The sequence below is a fragment of the Pristiophorus japonicus genome, chromosome 1 (assembly GCF_044704955.1).
Source record: "Pristiophorus japonicus isolate sPriJap1 chromosome 1, sPriJap1.hap1, whole genome shotgun sequence".
Taxonomy (NCBI): Eukaryota; Metazoa; Chordata; class Chondrichthyes; family Pristiophoridae; genus Pristiophorus; species Pristiophorus japonicus.
Genome location: NC_091977.1, coordinates 434,929,410 through 434,948,258, shown reverse-complemented (window position 1 = coordinate 434,948,258; position 18,849 = coordinate 434,929,410). Strand labels below are relative to the sequence as shown.

The 18,849-nt window shown below is 40.8% G+C and overlaps 1 protein-coding gene across 6 annotated transcripts in view; it reads left to right on the top strand.

The window, feature by feature from the left end:
- efr3a (EFR3 homolog A (S. cerevisiae)) overlaps window positions 1-18,849 on the top strand; it is a 328,887-nt gene that overhangs the window by 287,693 nt on the left and 22,345 nt on the right. For all 6 annotated transcript variants that reach the window (XM_070892800.1, XM_070892793.1, XM_070892785.1 and 3 more), the window contains 4 exons: window positions 7,492-7,580; window positions 8,441-8,489; window positions 14,883-14,983; window positions 18,302-18,351. In XM_070892800.1, the coding sequence (XP_070748901.1) occupies window positions 7,492-7,580; window positions 8,441-8,489; window positions 14,883-14,983; window positions 18,302-18,351 (289 nt within the window). The remainder of the gene's footprint in view (window positions 1-7,491; window positions 7,581-8,440; window positions 8,490-14,882; window positions 14,984-18,301; window positions 18,352-18,849) is intronic.

The window sequence follows — 18,849 nt, the reverse complement described above, 5'->3', positions numbered from 1 at the left end:
GCGAGTTTGATGTGGGCGGCATTGGTGCAGCGTGGGAAACCCACGCCGAAGTGCAGTGCGCCCTCTCCCTTCAATCTTCTGTGGCTAGGGCTTGTTGAGCCCTCCCAGTGGGTTTCCCGGCCAATTAACTGGAAGCGGGTCTGATGACGTCCTCTGATGACGTGACATCAGCTGGTTTCCTTAAAGGGACCATGCCTAACTTTTTTTTGACAGTTCATTTGTCAGTCTTTTGCTGCATTGAGCTACTGCACAAAGATGCACGGCTGCACGCAGGCTCTCTCATAATTCCCTCCATCATGTTATGTGTGTAGTGATGTTGGTGTTGGGGATGATCGTGGTGGGATTCTAAGGACCAAGGTGAGATTTTTTTCCAAGGGCTCCGATGCTGCTGAAATAAATGACGGGTGAGATTGAGATGACAGAAGTGTCCTGTCAATAGTGAGAGGGGTTGCTCCAAGGAGGTGACAGTGAATAGAGAGTTCACTGCAAACATTTCCAAAGCGCATACAGCTCAAAAGTATTTTCCAAAACCTGAAGGCTTCAGCTTCTGATATTGGAAAGTGAACAGCTGTGAAATGGTGGCCTTTATACCACTTCTGCAGCTGTCAACTAGCCAAAACAATAGAGTCACTGATAACCCGACTTTACTTTCCTGGCATGAAACCCGAGGGACGGCAAACCCATCAAAAGGTTAGTAAAATTGTAAGTGCCTGCTTTTAAGCCTCTTAACTAGCGTTTAAGTCCCTTTTAATAATTACCTGTCCCGCCGCTTGCTGTCAGGTCTGCTATCCAAACGCAGATCTGACAGCTGAGAAACTCACATGGAGGCGGGATCCGGACCCGCTGTCAATCAAAGCCATTTGATAGCCTCCAGACCAACGTTTGTTTATTTCTCAATCTAAAATCTCATTGGTTAAGGAGATACACTGTTGGTCCCAGATTTCACCAAGATCCCAGATGCCTTGTTGCCCTCACTACATCTTTATCAGCTCACACTTCGAGCAATTTGTAGGCCAAAAAATGTTTGATCGGAAGGGTACAGGAAAAAGTCTTAACTAATCGGGCCGTGAGATGCGCTGCTCGAGCAAATTCCAGCCAAATGTCTTGGAAACCTGGAGTCAGACTATATTGCCTATCTTCTTGGTAATTAAAGATTTGTCAAGTGATTTCCACCCATTAGTATCTAGATTGCCCCCTTGGAGTGATTATCCTGAGTCTATGTCTCCTTTTTACCGATTGCCAACCATTAGAAACAATCTTCTATTAATCCTCCTAAAACTTAAGTTTGAAAACCTTTTAACTTTAATCTTTAGACCTGCCTCCCTTACCACCCAGAACTATATGCAGTGCTCATACTCTGGCTCAACTAAATTTTTGTACAAATTTAGCATCACTTTCTTTCTTTTATATTCTATGTCCCTTTGTATAAAACCCAGAGTCTCATTTACTTTTTTAATGACCTTTTCTACCTTAAAGATCTACATCCCTGGATCGCTCTGTTAAGAGCATTACCATTTAAGATCTACTTCCTTTCATTGTTCTTTTTCCCAAAATATACTACAACCTACTTCTCTGCATTGAACTGCATTTGTCCACTCTGTTAATTTGTCTGTACTCCTGCAATCTCACATTTTTCTCAGTTTGAAAAGCTCTCTAATTCTTAACCAATAAGGGGTTATGGGGAGCGGACAGCGAAGTGGACCTGAGTCATGATCGGATTAAATAGCGGAGCAGGCTTGAGGGGCCGTATGGCCTACTCCTGCTCCTATTTCTTATGTTCTTATGTTATAATGTCATAAATTCAGTGTCATTCCTCTTGTGCCCATGTCCAAATCATTTACACAAATGGAAATAAGAAAAGTTGCAGCACAGATACCTGGGCCATGCCACTACCCACATCCTGCCAATCCACAAAGCAACTGCTTGCTCCTGCTGTTTTCTGTCCCCAACCAATCCTGGATCCATGTGCTTACATTCCCTTTAAGACATGTGCATTATTTTTCATAAGTCTCTTATTTGGCACCTTATCACACACCTGAAAATGTATATATCCAACATCTATCATATTTCCCATTGTCTGAAATTGTTTGCAAAATAAATGTAACTTCGATGTTGACCACCTTCTGTCTGGTTTTTATTTATGATTTCTACAGATTCATTTTTTTTTTGTCACCATTTAAAGTCTTTTTGGTAAGTTGTTAAATCAAATGGCTTAATCCATTCAATTAAACATAAGTTGCAATAACCCAATTGCTAATGTATTTTGTATCTATTTTTGTCTTTCATGAGCCAAAATAAAATCCTTTTTTGTACATATTTTCCAATAACATGAAACTATATTTGAGAAGTCTTCCTAAAGCTTTGTTAGTAGGGATTGAAAGTGTTTCACAACTTTGTTAAATGAAAGAAATGTGTTCATGATATGTCATGTACTTTTGTTCTATAAAATAGGCTTCAGCTAGGTACAAAGTGAAGAACTACTTTTTATACTGTATTAGTAATGCAGAATGCCTAATTATGTACATACTGAGAATGCGCCATTTCAAGTGATATAATTGAAAGACAACGTTGAGAATTTGGTAATTACCTAGCTCCTGCATATTTCCACACTTGCCATGTGTGGTACAGTTTGGCAACCAATTCTCTCAATTTTTGCATAAAAGATTCAAGATGCAATGAAAATACTGATTTGAGTGGACTTGAGCAACAAATGGCTTGCTCTACTCATGATTTCATGCACCAACCTACTAGGTAAACTTTGCATGATTTGTATTTTTTCCTTTATACTCTGTTAGTTATTGGATATATTCAGCTTTAACAAATCCTAAACATTCAGCTGCTGAGATGAATGTTGAAAATCTGTTTCACTTTGAATAACAGGTTTTCATCGCAAAATAATGATTTCGGAAGACACTGATAGCCACGTGTGGGCTTTTGATGATTTCCCAGGTTTGAATGTGGGCTCTGTTGCCTCTACTTGTGTGCAGTTATTCATAAGAGAACAAACGGGCTTGGAATGTGAAAACATTTTTGTGCTATGGGTGCTGTTGGTTGTTATTTTTAAATATTTTTTTAAAGTCCAGAACAATTGACGAAACATTGTCAAAAGGTACTCTTAGGGTCCGGCACCATAGAAGTTGCAGTACTGCAGTTTTGTCTATGATCTGGACCTTCGTACCCTACTGGAACTTGGGTTGTGAGTTTTCACGCTAAAAACAATGCAAGTCATTTGTGTAGTGTCTAAGATGGGCTAAATGGATTGAACTATGAAACGGGTAAGGTATCATCAGGGAGTGAGGTGTTTTCTCCTTCCAAATTCCCAAACTACTGCTTTGATGCCCTTTGTGAAATAAATGCTTTGATTTAAGTTTTGCATAGTGCAAATGTACCTTTTACTGTACATTTACTTAAAATTGCATCACATCAAGGAAAAAAGTAATAATGTTAGATTACACCACAAATCCAGTGCTTTCCATCGACTCATAGTTGGTGTGGAATGCAGGGAGAAACTAGTGGAGGTTTTATCATTCAAATGTGGTTGCTGTCGGGTGAATATGAAGGAGATTTGTAGCAGTCATTGATAAATCAATGGCTTGCTTTGCAAGCCGAATAATGTTATCTGGGAGAGCAATCTCTAACAGAATCGAGAACAGCTGATCCAAACGATAAGATTTGTAATGTGTTCCAATGTGTCAGATATAAGCCTTTCAATTCTGAATGACACCTTGCATTGCTCAAGACATTTATAGAGTGTACCAAGCATCTGTAAGATGTTTTAAACCCATCAGTATAAATGTTCATATAGTGCTTTCACTTTTGCATGTAACTTCTGATGTAGCATGGATATCGGGTAAAAGTGCTCATAATTAGGAGCCAGAATATTCGAACTCCAGAATATGTTCAAGGAGTATTGCAGCATTTGTGATGGTATAGTTCTAATTATGAATAATCCCCTGGATGAGGCAGAAAACATTTTTTTTTTAAATAGGGCAATTCAGGGGAAGGAGACAACTCTTGGAAATTCCCCTCTCAACCCCAAAGGTGATCATAACAAGTTCCAGGAGACCACAGTGACCATGAGGCACATCACCCAACATCCTTTTACCTTTTCAGCTTCAACCAGAAACTTGTCCGGTTTATTTTTGAGAGTTGGCAGTGAAACCACACTTGCTGTACGAGCTCACAACTTATTCCAAAGACCAATGACCTTCTTCTTAAAGAAAACCTCCTGACATCTACCTTAATTCTATGCTTGCATATCTTATACCCCATATCCCATGGTCCTCCCTAACTTATCTAATTCAAATATTGTATCCACAGGACCACAGTCTAGTCTCCATTATTTTAAATCGCTCAATCAAATCCCCCACCCTCCGAAATCTTATATTTAAAAAAGACGCAACTCTTTAAACCTGTTGTGATAACTTGGGGCTTTTAAACTAGGAGTTAATTTAGTGGCTCTCCTCTGAACCTTTTCCAGGAACTTTATATTGCCCACCATGTGAAACGAACCAAAAGTCGACACTGTATTCTAGATGCAGCCTTACCAAAGGCTTGTTCAAGAACACTACAGTCCTTTTTTTTAAATATTGGATTGTCCTAGCAAAAATCCCAATACTTATCTGCAGTGCCGCTAAGTTTTCTTTGCTGATGGCAGCGGACAGAGATCCTTCCATGTGCCTGTCCTATATTTTTAATGAGCTTGACCCTGAAAGAAGGGTTGGGGTCATGGCAAAGTCAGAGATCAGGTCCTGCCCTGACCTTTCTCTGACGGCAAAGGAAAATCCAGACTTTTGAATTCCAGAGAGGTCATAATGAACTAAAAATTAAAATGTTTAGGCGTGGATAGTTTGGTCCTCCATATTGACTACACACACAAAGTTAGGTAGGTGCAGAGTGCAGGCATATATAATTATTTAAAGAGCCTAAGTTAGCATGGCACAAATCACCAATATTTGTGATTCTATCTTGTGCAATTTACCAAATTAAAAAGGCAGACATTTTTAAATTAATGACAAATGGAGTAACTCTTGCCTCCTATGGTACATGGTCATGCTCATCATCTTAGGCCAGAGATGAGGTGGATGTACATGGAACTGAAACTAAATAAATTTCATTTTTATCCAAACTATTCCTGTTGAGTGATGATGTGTTCTAAATTAACAAACAGAAATCAAAAATGAAGCATGCGATTCTCTTAATCCTCTTTGAATAATCATAATGGGGTCATTATATCAATGGTGTTGGGGTGAATAGCACTTATCTTGAAGTGTCATGCTAAAAAATGTTTGATCTTACACAAGCCTTATACTTGTTTGATTGTATCTCTTCCCCCCCCCCCCCCCCCCCCACCTGTCAAAATAGTTAATTTGTTCTTTCTGCTACTCCACTGCAAGTTGTGAGGAAATACTTCTTCATTATTGATGTCAGCACCAGTGCTGTCCACTCAAATCAAAGTACATGCTCCATAAATTAGGTGGAGAAGTTTACTCTTTTAGGCTAAATTTAAGTCCACTATCCCATACATTTTCAAGTTATATAGTAAGCGATTGCTCCTCAGAGGTGACTTTGTCTGTATTGCTGACCTTTACCATCCAGCAGTTTCAGTTTTATTCATTGATGTACCTCTGATGAGCTTTTCTGTGTAATCAGTATTGAGTTGACCAGGCCTATATTCCCTGGAATTTAGAAGAATGAGAGGTGATCTAATTGAAACATATAAAATTCTTAAGGGGCTTAACAAGGCTAGTGTTGAGAAAATGTTTCCCTTGGCTGGGGAAACCAGAACGGGGGATCACAGTCTCAGAATAAAGGGTCAGCCATTTCGGACTGAGATGAGGAGAAATTTCTTCACTCAAAAGGTTGTGACTCTTTGGAATTCTCTACCTCAAAGAGCTGTAGATGCTCAGTTGTTGAGTATATTTAAGACCGAGGTCGATAAATTTTGGGGAATTAAAGGATAGTGCAGGAAGGTGGAGTTGAGATAGATGATCAGCCATGATCTTGTTGAATGGCAGAGCAGGCTCGAAGGGCCAAATGGCCTAATCCAGCTCTTATTTCTTATGTTCTTATAAGCAAATGATTAGCTATTTAAATCATCAAAAAATGTGACTACTAAAAACTCTCGTGATTGGGCTAATCTCCCATTTTGCCTAGCTGGGTGATGGGCGGTGGTTGGAAGAACAGGAGACTAGCAACAACCAAAGCATTAGTGCAATTCATTATAAAGTTAAATTTTGTTACGCGAGTTGAAATGCATTGCTTTTGTCTGGCCTAACCAAGCCCAGTTTGTGGTACAGTGTGCAGTTTTCTTCTATATCTGGTATTAATGGTTTTTAACTAGTTTTCTTGCCTTCTCACTATCCCCTCTTTTTAAAAAAAAAAAGCAGCGAGACCTACTTTGCTTAAAATAATTAATGCCATGCTGTGTTGTGTGTTCTGATGATCGAGGCTTTGATCTTCTTTGTAGGATCACCAATAGAGGGTTTTGTAGTATCTAGACTGTTGAAATATTTTGTTGCATAGGCCCGGATTTTGTGGTTGTAATGACGGCGAAACTGAAAATGTTTGGCATTATTATGTGAAACCTACAGAAATCTCTGCCATCCGCACAGGTGCAATTGAACACTAAAATCCAGAGGTTTCTGTCAGTGATTCCCCAGACGGTGCGCTGTCGAAGTCCTTGCAGATGGAAATCTTAGAAATCACTTGAATTGATGTAGATTTCCACTTTTTACACTCTAATCTCGCTGTAAAAAGCCCGGAAAAGTTAAGCTTTGTTGAATGATATGTAACTGGGTTTTTAACGGCGTACTAAGTCGTCATTACTACTGAATAACCTTTCTGGCCCTGAAGAACTAATTTTATATTTGTCAAATGTCTCCATGGTAATTCCCTAGATTTTTAAAAATAATGTATTTTTTTTAACATTTCAGCTTCTACCTTAATCCCACGTGTATGTTCCAATTTTTATTTTGCTCTCTATAAAATGATTAAAATGTGAAAAAAATCAGCACTTTTTATTTCTTCGTTTGCTGTCTGAAAAATTTTCAATGTGATTGTTGACATCACTGTTATTGAACACGAGAGAACCCCATAGGTGGCGCCAGAATAAAATTAACGTTGTGAAAGGTGAAATCCACGCCACGGAGATCACTCAATCTTTGTGGGCCGCTTTCTTCGAGGTCAGTGGCGAGCGCCTCACTTCACTGCTGACCACAAAATCCGGGCTGTTGTTTTAAACCTAAACGTAATCATGTATAGGATGTGACTCCTAACTATACACTCCTAATTATACACAAGAACAGTGCTAAAGTTGGATATTTTAAGATGTTTCATCTTTTTTAGAAAAAAAAACTTATTGTGTCCTTGGATCTTAAAAAGATCATATATCCAGTATATCTACATCTTTTGGCTGATGACGTTTATAAACACATGATTGCTTTTTAACAATAAAAAGTGAACTTTATTTCCTTTGCTTATTACTTTTAGATGAAGACAGACTGTCCAGAAGAAAGAGCATTGTTGACACTGTGTCAATCCAAGTTGACCTTCTTGGTGTCAGTGTACAACAGGACAAGGTAAAGAAAGCTTTTGCTTTTAAAGTTCTTCCTGGCCTTCTGACAATTGTGCTACTTTGAGAGAAAGTCTCTTCCATATAATATGAATACTTTTCTAGTTAATTCAGTACAACCCACCATATCGATTGTATCTGTAGCGAACGTGCATTTGATTTTGTTGGAGCTGTATTTTATACGTGCTCTTTACTTAAAAAAGGGACTCTAATACATATAATTAAATGTTTTTTCAAATAGTCTGTTTATGTAGTGCTTATATGTGAATTTAATGTAGCAACCTAAATCTCAACAAGGTTGATTTAATCTTTAAATCCGTGCAGTTTTTAAGTATATTTGTGTTCATGCAGTGGTTGTTATACCAGTCTTTAAAATGCACCTCTGCTATTTTAACCATTTTAAAATTTGGGTCCCAGTATGATAAATGTTTTGTCTAATATAACTGAAATATCTATCTGATGGGATTCCATTCTTTTAAGAAGGGTCTGATTTATGTTAGCTTCAACTTTTTCCCTCCCCTTTCCTTTTCTCCTCTCCTCCTTACCAGTCATACAATTTCCTCATCCTGAACGCAGGTTCCTCTTGAGATGGCTGCTAGAAGATTGAGAGTAATTTGTTGGTCAGTTTCCCTCCATTTTCCCCTTTCTCTCCAAATGGCTGAGATGGACAATGCCATGGCATAGGGAATTGGACCTGCATCCATCAATCCAGTGTTGTATATGAATGGGTGCCATGGTGCCCTCATATGGTTGAAATTGTGTCAGTGTGGATTATGGTAAACTAATATGGAAAAACCAGATATTAAACGAATCTTTAATTATATATGTATAATTCATAAATTTCAATGTTCATTTTAATTTCCACAGACTAAGATGGTTGAAGAAATTACCTTTGAAACACTGAAGAAAGCCATAGGTATGGGTAACAAGTTGGATTAAAAAAAAAGTAATACTGTTCTTTTTAAACAGCAGCAAGGCACGATGCAATATGATGGGGGGGGGGGGGGGGCGGTGGAATAAATGTAGTAAATGTGCTAGTCTTTGAAGTTCACAATTGAGTGTGACTCGTAGTTCTCCATAAAAGGATGTTTCTTGAGTTTTTATGGTGCTTTTGCTCTCATTAGATTAACACCAATTTCCACAGTACTTTATCGAACAAACCCCATGCAATATTTAATTTATATTCGTCTGAATTTCGGTGAAAAACCACCACCACCAGATTACCACTGAAAAAACCGCTATGATTTTTTAATTAAGATCGGTGGAAAATTAATCAACACATATTTTTAAATCCGCGTGGCGGGAAAAATCGGTGGTGCCACATGGATTTTCAGCGGAAAATGCAATCCTCGTCAAATTCAGTGGTATTTTAGAAACATTTAGACCGAGGCTGCAAGTTGACCCTAGGGGGGGCGGGGCGGAGATAACACACAAAATAGTTTTAAAAAAAAATAGGAAAACATTCACAGGACCCTCTGCACTGAATCGCTGCAAAAGAATTTTTAAAAAAAACTTTAACTTACCTTTTTTTTGCAGGGTTTCATTTTTACCACCAATCGAACTGCTGCTCCGGCTAGTTTCTCTTTGGCTTTTTTTTTGTCCTCACCTACGGGTCACTGCTACCATCAAACTTGGGCGGAAGCGGTTTTATTAGTGTTGCACGCCAGTGGTCCGCTCCCCAGCAGTATTTCAAAACCGCCGAAGACTTTGAATAAACTTGCAACGGGTGGTGTTTCACCAAAAAATATGTATACCACCAAAAATAAACGGCGGAAATGATGACTAAAATTCAGCCCATATGCTCTTAACAAAAATCATCAATTTGTCGATACACCTTGCATTTAATTATGAACCATTCTTTGATGCACATAGTGTAAAAATCCAGTAGCAGTTTCTCTTTTCGTAGACCAGTGTTGCTACATAGTTTGCTGCTGATCTGCATCAAAGGCACTAATGTTTGAGCTTTCTCAACATTCCCCAGGATTGGATGGCGATTTTGTGGTGCCCAGCGATTTTTCTGGCGTGGAAGGGCTTTTTAAAGTTTATCCAATGTTTGCATGCCGATGCCGACTAACAGCACCAGAATTCATGGTGCCATAATTCTGGCGCTGGTCTACTGTAAAAAGCTGGTTACACGCCGTTTCTGGCCATTAAGGCCACTTTCCCCAACAACGTTTTTTTTTAACCGCGCAAAGACACATTGAATACCATTTTAAAAAAGCATACCTACACTTAAGGAAATCGGCACTGGCCCACCCCTATCCCTGGCTGAAGGGCCACCCTGCCATTTTCAATCAAGTAACTGTGGTTTAAAATTAATATAACTGAAATAAAACTTACTTGGTGCAGAAAACTGCAAGCAAAAATAAAAACAGACACAAATCTTCCCCACTCGCCTTTTCCATCGAAGCTCCAACTGGAAAATAAATGCAAAATAAACTCCAAGGAATGAAAAGTAGCCGCCGCCTTAAAAAAAAATACAGCAGGCAAAATAACAATAGGAAGATGAGGCATCCTCCAGCGCAGAAAACACCCAGGGCAGCCTTTTCCAAGTCTTCTACGCAGCTGACTCGACCCGCTGCTATCCCTGGCCGATGATCCTCCATGCACGCGGCCTGCTGTTATCCCAGGCCGAAGGTCCTCCACACGCTTTTTTTTTAAGCGCATGCGCAGTGCATTTTCGTCGCACACGGTTAGCTCCACCCCCCCGTCCCCCCCCGCCCCCCCCCGGATGTGTACTCTGGTAGTGTCGGCACCACATTCAGGTCTCGTTTACTGGAAACTAGCAGGGTTTTAGAAACATAGAAAATAGGTGCAGGAGTAGGCCATTCGGCCCTTTGAGCCTGCACCGTCATTCAATAAGATCATGGCTGATCATTCCCTCAGTACCCCTTTCCTGCTTTCTCTCCATACCCCTTTGATCCCTTTAGCTGTAAGGGCCATATCTAACTCCCTCTTGAATATATCCAATGAACTGGCATCAACAACTCTCTGTGGCAGGGAATTCCATAGGTTAACAACTCTGAGTGAAGAAGTTTCTCCTCATCTCAGTCCTAAATGGCCTACCCCTTATCCTAAGACTATGTCCCCTGGTTCTTCCCGCATCTAACCTGTCCAGTCCTGTCAAAATCTTATATGTTTCTATGAGATCCCCTCTCATCCTTCTAAACTCCAGTGAATAAAGGCCCAGTTGATCCAGTCTCTCCTCATATGACAGTCCAGCCATTCCTGGAATCAGTCTGGTGAACCTTCGCTGCACTCCCTCAATAGCAAGAACATCCTTCCTCAGATTAGGAGACCAAAACTGAACACACTATTCCAGGTGAGGCCTCACCAAGGTCCTGTACAATTGTTGTAAGACCTCCCTGCTCCTATACTCAAATCCCCTAGCTATGAAGGCCAACATACCATTTGCCGCCTTCACCGCCTGCTGTACCTGCATGCCCACTTTCAATGACTGATGAACCATGACACCCAGGTCTCGTTGCACCTCCCCTTTTCCTAATCTGCTGCCATCCAGATAATATTCTGCCTTCGTGTTTTTACCCCCAAAATGGATAACCTCACATTTATCCACATTATACTGCATCTGCCATGCATTTGCCGACTCACCTAACCTGTCCAAATCACCCTGCAGCCTCTTAGCGTCCTCCTCACAGCTCACACCGCCACCCAGTTTAGTGTCATCCGCAAACTTGGAGATATTACACTCAATTCCTTCATCTAAATCGTTAATGTGTATTGTAAAGAGCTGGGGTTCCAGCACTGAGCCCTGTGGCACTCCACTAGTCACTGCCTGCCATTCTGAAAAGAACCCGTTTATCCCGACACTCTGCTTCCTGACTGCCAACCAGTTCTCTATCCACGTCAGTACATTATCCCCAATACTATGCGCTTTGATTTTGCACAACAATCTCTTGTGCGGGACCTTGTCAAAAGCCTTTTGAAAGTCCAAATACACCACATCCACTGGTTCTCCCTTGTCCACTCTACTAGTTACATCCTCAAATTCCAGAAGATTCGTCAAGCATGATTTCCCTTTCATAAATCCATGCTGACTTGGTCCGATCCTGTCACTGCTTTCCAAATGTGCTGCTATTTCATAATGATTGATTCCAACATTTTCCCCACTACTGATGTCAGGCTAACCAGTCTATAATTACCCATTTTCTCTCCCTCTCTTTTTAAAAAGTGGTGTTACATTAGCTACCCTCCAGTCCATAGGAATTGATCCAGAGTCGAAAATCTATTGGAAAATGATCACCAATGCATCCACTATTTCTAAGGCCACTTCCTTAAGTACTCTGGGATGCAGACTATCAGGCCCCGGGGATTTATCGGCCTTCAGTCCCATCAATTTCCCAAACACAATTTCCCGCCTAATAAGGATATTCTTCTGTTCCTCCTACTCACTAGACCCACTGTCCCCTAGTATGTTTAGAAGGTTATTTGTGTCTTCCTTCGTGAAGACAGAACCGAAGTTTTTGTTCAGTTGGTCTGCCATTTCTTTGTTCCCCATTATAAATTCACCTGAATCCGATTGCAAGGGACCTACATTTGTCTTCACTAATCTTTTTCTCTTCACATATTTATAGAAGCTTTTGCAGTCCGTTTTTATGTTCCATACAAGCTTCCTCTCGTACTCTATTTTCCCCCTCTTAATTAAACCCTTAGTCTTCCTCTGTTGAATTCTAAATTTCTCCCAGTCCTCAGGTTTGTTGCTTTTTCTAGCCAAATTATATGCCTCTTCCTTGGCTTTAACACTATCCTTAATTTCCCTTGTTAGCCATGGTTGAGCCATCTTCCCAGTTTTATTTTTACTCCAGACAGGGATGTACAATTGCTGAAGTTCATCCATGTGATCTTTAAATGTTTGCCATTGCTTATCCACCGTCAACTCTAAGTATCCTTTGCCAGTCTATTCTAGCCAATTCACGCCTCATACCGTTGAAGTTACCTTTCCTTAAGTTCACTGTGTCACTCCATCGTAATAAGGAATTCTACCATATTATGGTCACTCTTCCCCAAGGGGCCTCGCACAACAAGATTGCTAATTAGTCCCTTCTCATTACACATCACCCAGTCTAGGATGGCCAGCTCTCGAGTTGGTTCCTCGACATATTGGTCGAAGAAACCATCCCTAATACACTCCAGGAAATCCTCCTCCACCGCATTGCTACCAGTTTGGTTAGCCCAATCAATATGTAGATTAAAGTCACCCATGATAACTGCTGTACCTTTTTTTGCACACAACCCTTATTTTTTGTTTGATGCTATCCCCAACCTCACTACTACTGTTTGGTGGTCTGTACACAACTCCCACTAGCGTTTTCTGCCCTTTGGAATTCCACAGCTCCACCCATACCGATTGCACATCATCCAGGCTAATGTCCCTCCTTACTATTGCATTAATTTCCTCTTTAACCAGCAACGTTTTCCTCTGTGTCTATCCTTCCTAAATGTTGAATACCCCTGGATGTTGAGTTCCCAGCCTTGGTCACCCTGGAGCCATGTCTCCGTGATGCCAATTACATCATATCCGTTAACTGCTATCTGAACAGTTAATTCGTCCACCTTATTCCGAATACTCCTTGCATTGAGGCACAGAGCCTTCAGGCTTGTCTTTTTAACACACTTGCTCCTTTAGCATTTTTGTGCAATGTGGCCCTTTTTGTTTTTTGCCTTGGGTTTCTCTGCCCTCCACTTTTACTATTCTCCTTTCTATCTTTTGCTTCTGCCTCCATTTTATTTCCCTCTTTCTCCCTGCATAGGTTCCCATGCCCCTGCCTTGTTAGTTTAACTCCTCCCCAACATCACTAGCAAACACTCCCCCTAGGACATTGGTTTTATTTTGGCGCTGGCGGTGTTGAAAGAAACGTGCGTACAGGTAAGTGGACACCATCATTTCTAATTGGGGAAAATTGGGGCCCAGGTTTCTCGATTCTTAATTAAATTAAGAGCTGCATTTGGTTAGGTTTCAAAGCCTGAAAGGATATGATTCCAGGACTGAATTATCCAAGTTAATTTTAAAACTTTTTTGCTGTAGGAAAACTGAACATTCAAATCAAATTTTTTATAATAAACTGCTGTATATGGGTTTCCTGCTAAAAGGCAAACGTGCTCTGGAATTGGGTTCACATGTCAGTTTTCCCCTCTGTAATGGAATAGGGCAGTTTCATGAGACAATCGCCTAGTGAGCTGGCCAAAGTCTAAATTAAATCTATTATAATTGACACTGATAGTAGAGTTTCAAATGCCTCTTCGTCTCAAACCTGAAATTTCAGAACCACCAATTCCTCATAACCTTATCAGTAATTCAGCCTCCGCGATTAGAGTAATCTTCTCCTCCGATTCCAACTTTCAACAGTGATTATATGTTGTTTCTAAGTTTTACATTTTTGTCTTGCATTAGTAAGGTAGTAGTAGTGTTGGAACTATCTTGATGTGTACATGAAATAGCAGATGGTTTTCATTTTGAGTGAGAGATAAATGCATAATGTACTAGTTCTGTGTGTTCCCATTTAAATTTCAAAATTACATTTTTATTTTAAAATAGTTTTTAAACCATTCTGGTGATGTGACAATCTGCTTGCACAGCTGGACAAATAAACAAATTTTAAATTAATGCACACTAGAATGACTGCCTGTAGAGCCCTCATGCTTGGATGATAGTGTAACATCAATGCTATAGCTTCTCAATCATAACTATTTCTCTCCAGTTACCAGCATTTGCAACTTCACAAGCTATAATTTCTCCCATGCCCAATCCAAATCGCAAAGCAAATAACTTACTTTAAAATTAGACATGAATTCATTCAAGTGCCATCCAAGACACACTCTCATACCTCTGAAACTCAGACCCGTGCTGCACTTGCAGTTTCAGACTCTGTATGTCACATATCGCATATTTACCTGCACGGTACAGTCTATTGAATTTCAGACAGATCTAGAATACACAGTAGTTGTATTCTAGGTCCACGTATGTTAAATCTACTTTCCAGCCTCTGTCTAATGCTGGAGATAATTAGACTTACACCAGTGGGTATATATAGGCAATTTTAACACATGTCAGTATGTTGATTGGGTTCTGGGACATTGTTGTTTCGCTTCAAAGACAGAAGCTGACAGAACATTATCCCACTACCAGCCTGCCTCCTGGGTTGATCTGCAACCAAATTAGACTGAGAAGTAACAACTTTATAATACAACTTTTATGGTATTTTTCTAAGTTTTGTCATGGATTTTGTAAGATTCTTGTCATTTTAATGAGGGGGTTTGCTCCTTTTTTCGGGGTGTCTCTCTAAAGCAGATAGCCAAAATCTTGAACAAGAAAGAGAAAAGCGACGTCAAGTAATCGAGAAGTTTCAGAAAGCACCATTTGAGGAGATTGCAGCTCAATGTGAATCCAAGGTGAGGCCAAACCTCTATTGCAGTGTAACTGCTGCACTTAATGGTAATAGAAGCAAATCTGTAGCTGTTCCATTTTAAAAAGGTTTTCAAACCCAAAATTTAACTCCACTGAAGTGAAACTTTCTCGTAATTTAAAATAGCATTTTCCAAACAAACAAATGGCAACCTTTATTATCATAGTGTCTTTTATCTCTTTTCCAATATTCACACTTTGAAACAAAACCGGAATTTCACTGTGGCCACAATGAAAGTCCGGTTTTCATTGGTTAATTACCCTCCAATTAAACCAATATCTTTTTCACAGCCAATATCAAATAGCATCCAGTAAGTTACATCTTTTTCCATTGTTAATTTAAACTACATAAGACAATCGCAAATTTTTTTCCCAATTAAACGCTCAATGGTTTCTTCTTTCAGCAATCTAGCTTCAAGGTTGCAAGTTTTATCTAGAACAAACATACAGACTCATCGTCCCGTTCCCCCCTTTTGGAATCCTAACTTAATATTTTGATGGCCTTCCTCCAGTCCATCGTTAAAACAGCTTTGTTTTCTCTTTCTCGGCACAAAGGCTACAGCTTCTGTGTCGGTTTTAACTCGTAAGTTTTTTTAAAATTTCACATTCTTTCCTGCTAGCGTTTATACCCAAGACACTTTTGGTCCATATCTCAGAGACCCCCCTCCCATGGTCTTCATTTCATCCCACAGGCCAGTTTTTCCTAAACATCCTGGGGTCCCACACCCTCCCCTTTAGGTTGTATTCCTTCTTGTTTGCACCACGCAAGATTAATATAGGTTTCTCCCTGTTATTACTGTCACCCGTTATGCTTCAGGACATATACCTATCCCCTACCTTGGTTTTCGTCCTTCCGTGGTTCGCTATAACTTAGTTATACCGATTACCCCCTCTTAGTACTTTATACAGATTACCTCCCTCCCCGTCAATGCTACAGCTCTGCAGGTGGTACACAAAACATACTCACTGCCATTGCTAGCTGCCACATCATCCGGGTCGGAGGGTCTGTACCCTGCTCGCAGCGCCAATTGTTGGGGTAAAAGGAAGACTTCACTTCCTCGAGGTGGACTCCCTGATATAAGGAGTCGACACCTGCCCTCTGTATAGCGACCACGGAATCACTGGGAAAAACTTCGGTGCAATCGTTTTTTATTCAAGCATGGAGGGGAAATGTTCCGATGAGCACTTCCCAGAACAACAGTTTGTAATGACAGTTATACATTTCCTGCAGTGTGTGACCCTCCGACAAAACCATCAATTGGCCTCCTGCTATCAGCGAAGTTACATTGATTTGTTGATTCTTATCAGACTAGCTCTGAGTGGTTCTTCCCCACCTGTCCATCTCTCATCACATGTCCCCCTTCTGGAATGTGTTCAACGTTACCTCCGTTCCTCATGACGTGTGAAATAACTTTGCTTCCTAAAGTTTGCTATCTTGTTCCCAAACACCTGCTTTCTTATCCTGTTCCCAAGAGAACTTCGCTCATATTGTCCTAATTTCTCATGAGATTCAGATACTCTTGCAATCTATGTTCCCAAACATGTGTCCTTGTTCTGTACCATCGGTCATTTACAATCCCAACCGTAAGACACAGGAACTCCCGATTCCTCAGTGTCTCCTAATTCCCTTTAACCTGATTCCATGTCATTCCCTTATGCTTCTTACTCAAGTGTACTTTTTACCCCCTTAAATGAGGTCAGATTAGTGTTTTAACAGCCTAGTTTATTTACCATGCCTCATTGCTGTTTATGGCAGAACCACAAAAGATAGGTTCTCGCCAACTGAAAGCATTTTTTCCTTTTTGCGGTGGGGGGTGCGGGGAGGGAGGGGGTATGTGGGGGTGGGTGCGGTGTTGAGATGTTTTCTTTTATTAAGTTGACAATTGTTAGTAATAAGTGCAGTATATTATGGAATGTTTTTTATATTGGAGTATGCTAGACATATTGCATCAGGCCTGAAATCTTCCAGTTATACTTTATTTGGTATTTGACCCAAAGCATCTGTATTCTTAAACGGAGTAACTATTTGTACCAAGTCTCCTGATGCATGCACACAAGCGCGATTTAGGACAAATATCACCAAAGTTTGAGTGAAGAGTGCAGGCGGTGGGGAGAGAGAGAAAAGCTGGGTGGCCAGGAGCAGTTTGTTTCTCATTCAGTGCCAGTTTGAGTGAAGTCAAGCGGCACTGTAAAGTGCTCTGTAGGGAGGGAGGGCGAGATAGTGGGGGCAGGGGAGGGGGGGAAAGAGAGGAGAGGATGGGGAGAGAGCGCTATGGGGGGGGGGGGAGGGAAAGAGAGGGAGGGGAGAGAGAGCTGAGGGGGAAGGGAGAGCTGGGAGGGGAGGGAGAGCTTGCGGGGGGGGGTTGGGGAGGGGAAGAGAGAGAGAGAGAGAGAGAGAGAGAGAGAGAGCGCGAGCTTTGGGGGGGGGGGGGGGGAAGAGAGCTTTGGGGGGGGCGGGGGAGGAGGGGAGAGTGTGAGCTTCGAGAAGACCGATCACGTTCTTCCAACCTGCTGGTGCGTCAAGCTCGGTGCCTGTGTTACAAGGGACATCGTTGGGGTGGATGAAATCCAGAAGTCACGACACTGTCACATTCACTTCATACCCAATAAACATGTTAATAATCCGCACACAATGCGCCACCTATGGGAGTAAGGGTGGCGGGGGTGGCAGGTAAGGTCTTTCGCTTGGGTAAGGGACTTCGTCTGTGGGAGGCAGCACATATGCTGGGGTAAGGGTCTCCAGCTGGCGGAGGCAGCACTTGCGCTGGTGTAAGGGACTTCAACTGGGGGAGGGATGCATTTGCGCTGGGATAAGGGACTTCAACTGGGGGAGGGATGTACTTGCGCTGGGGTAAGGGACTTTGGCTGGAACTTGGTGGCTTTTAGGGAGATCTATCCTCTGGCTACTGAAGTCAAAATGGATCGAATTACAAATTGGAAAGTCAGTCAGAACTTGGGCTGGGCAGTTCCAGTTACATATTCCAGAGGAACTTCAGGATGTGTCTTAGGTCCTCTTGGAGGATATCAAAGAAACGGCTGTCTTTCAATTAGTACAAATAGATGCAGCCATTTTTAAATGGTTGTACCAAATTAAACTTCCAAATAATCACTGAAATTGTCTGCTGCTGTGCTAACTCAACATTATTTTGTCTGTGTGGCAGTCAGCTTTCCTAAAATATCCAGGTTTAGGGCCTATCTATAAAGCTTTACTGGTTCAAAAAGGACTGTACTTTTATACCAGACTTAAGCAGTTGTTTCTGTTGAGACTTGTTGAGATAAACTAACAGATTTACCTTTTCCTCCAGGCAAACCTGCTCCATGACAAACTTGCAGAGATATTTGAACTGACAATAAGGTAAGTTACTTCCTTATGAGTAAAAATCCTATAATTTATTTATTAATTCATAATTGCCCATGTGATCTATCGTAAAGTACAACAAAATGAATTCCCAGTTATTGAAAAATAACAAAAATATGTCAGCTTAAATGTTGAATAGTCTTCAGTTTTTAGTTCCCAGCTCTACCAGAAGTGAAAAGGTTTGATACGGAACTGTCTGTCTGAATACCAATTTGTTGTATCTATTTAATGCTTCACCAGATTTCAAGCAAACCTCAAATGAATTGTCCATCCAATATGGACTACCTTTTGAAATCAATGTGTCCACTTCACAGACCTGTAAGAAATGACTTTGGCTTACATAAAAATATAAGAAATAGGAGCAGGAGTAAGCCATACGGCCCCTCGAGCCTGCTCCGCCATTTAATACGATCATGGCTGATCCGATCATAGACTCGGCTCCCCATAACTCCTTATGGGTTAAGAAACTGTCTCTGTCTTAAATTTAATTAATGA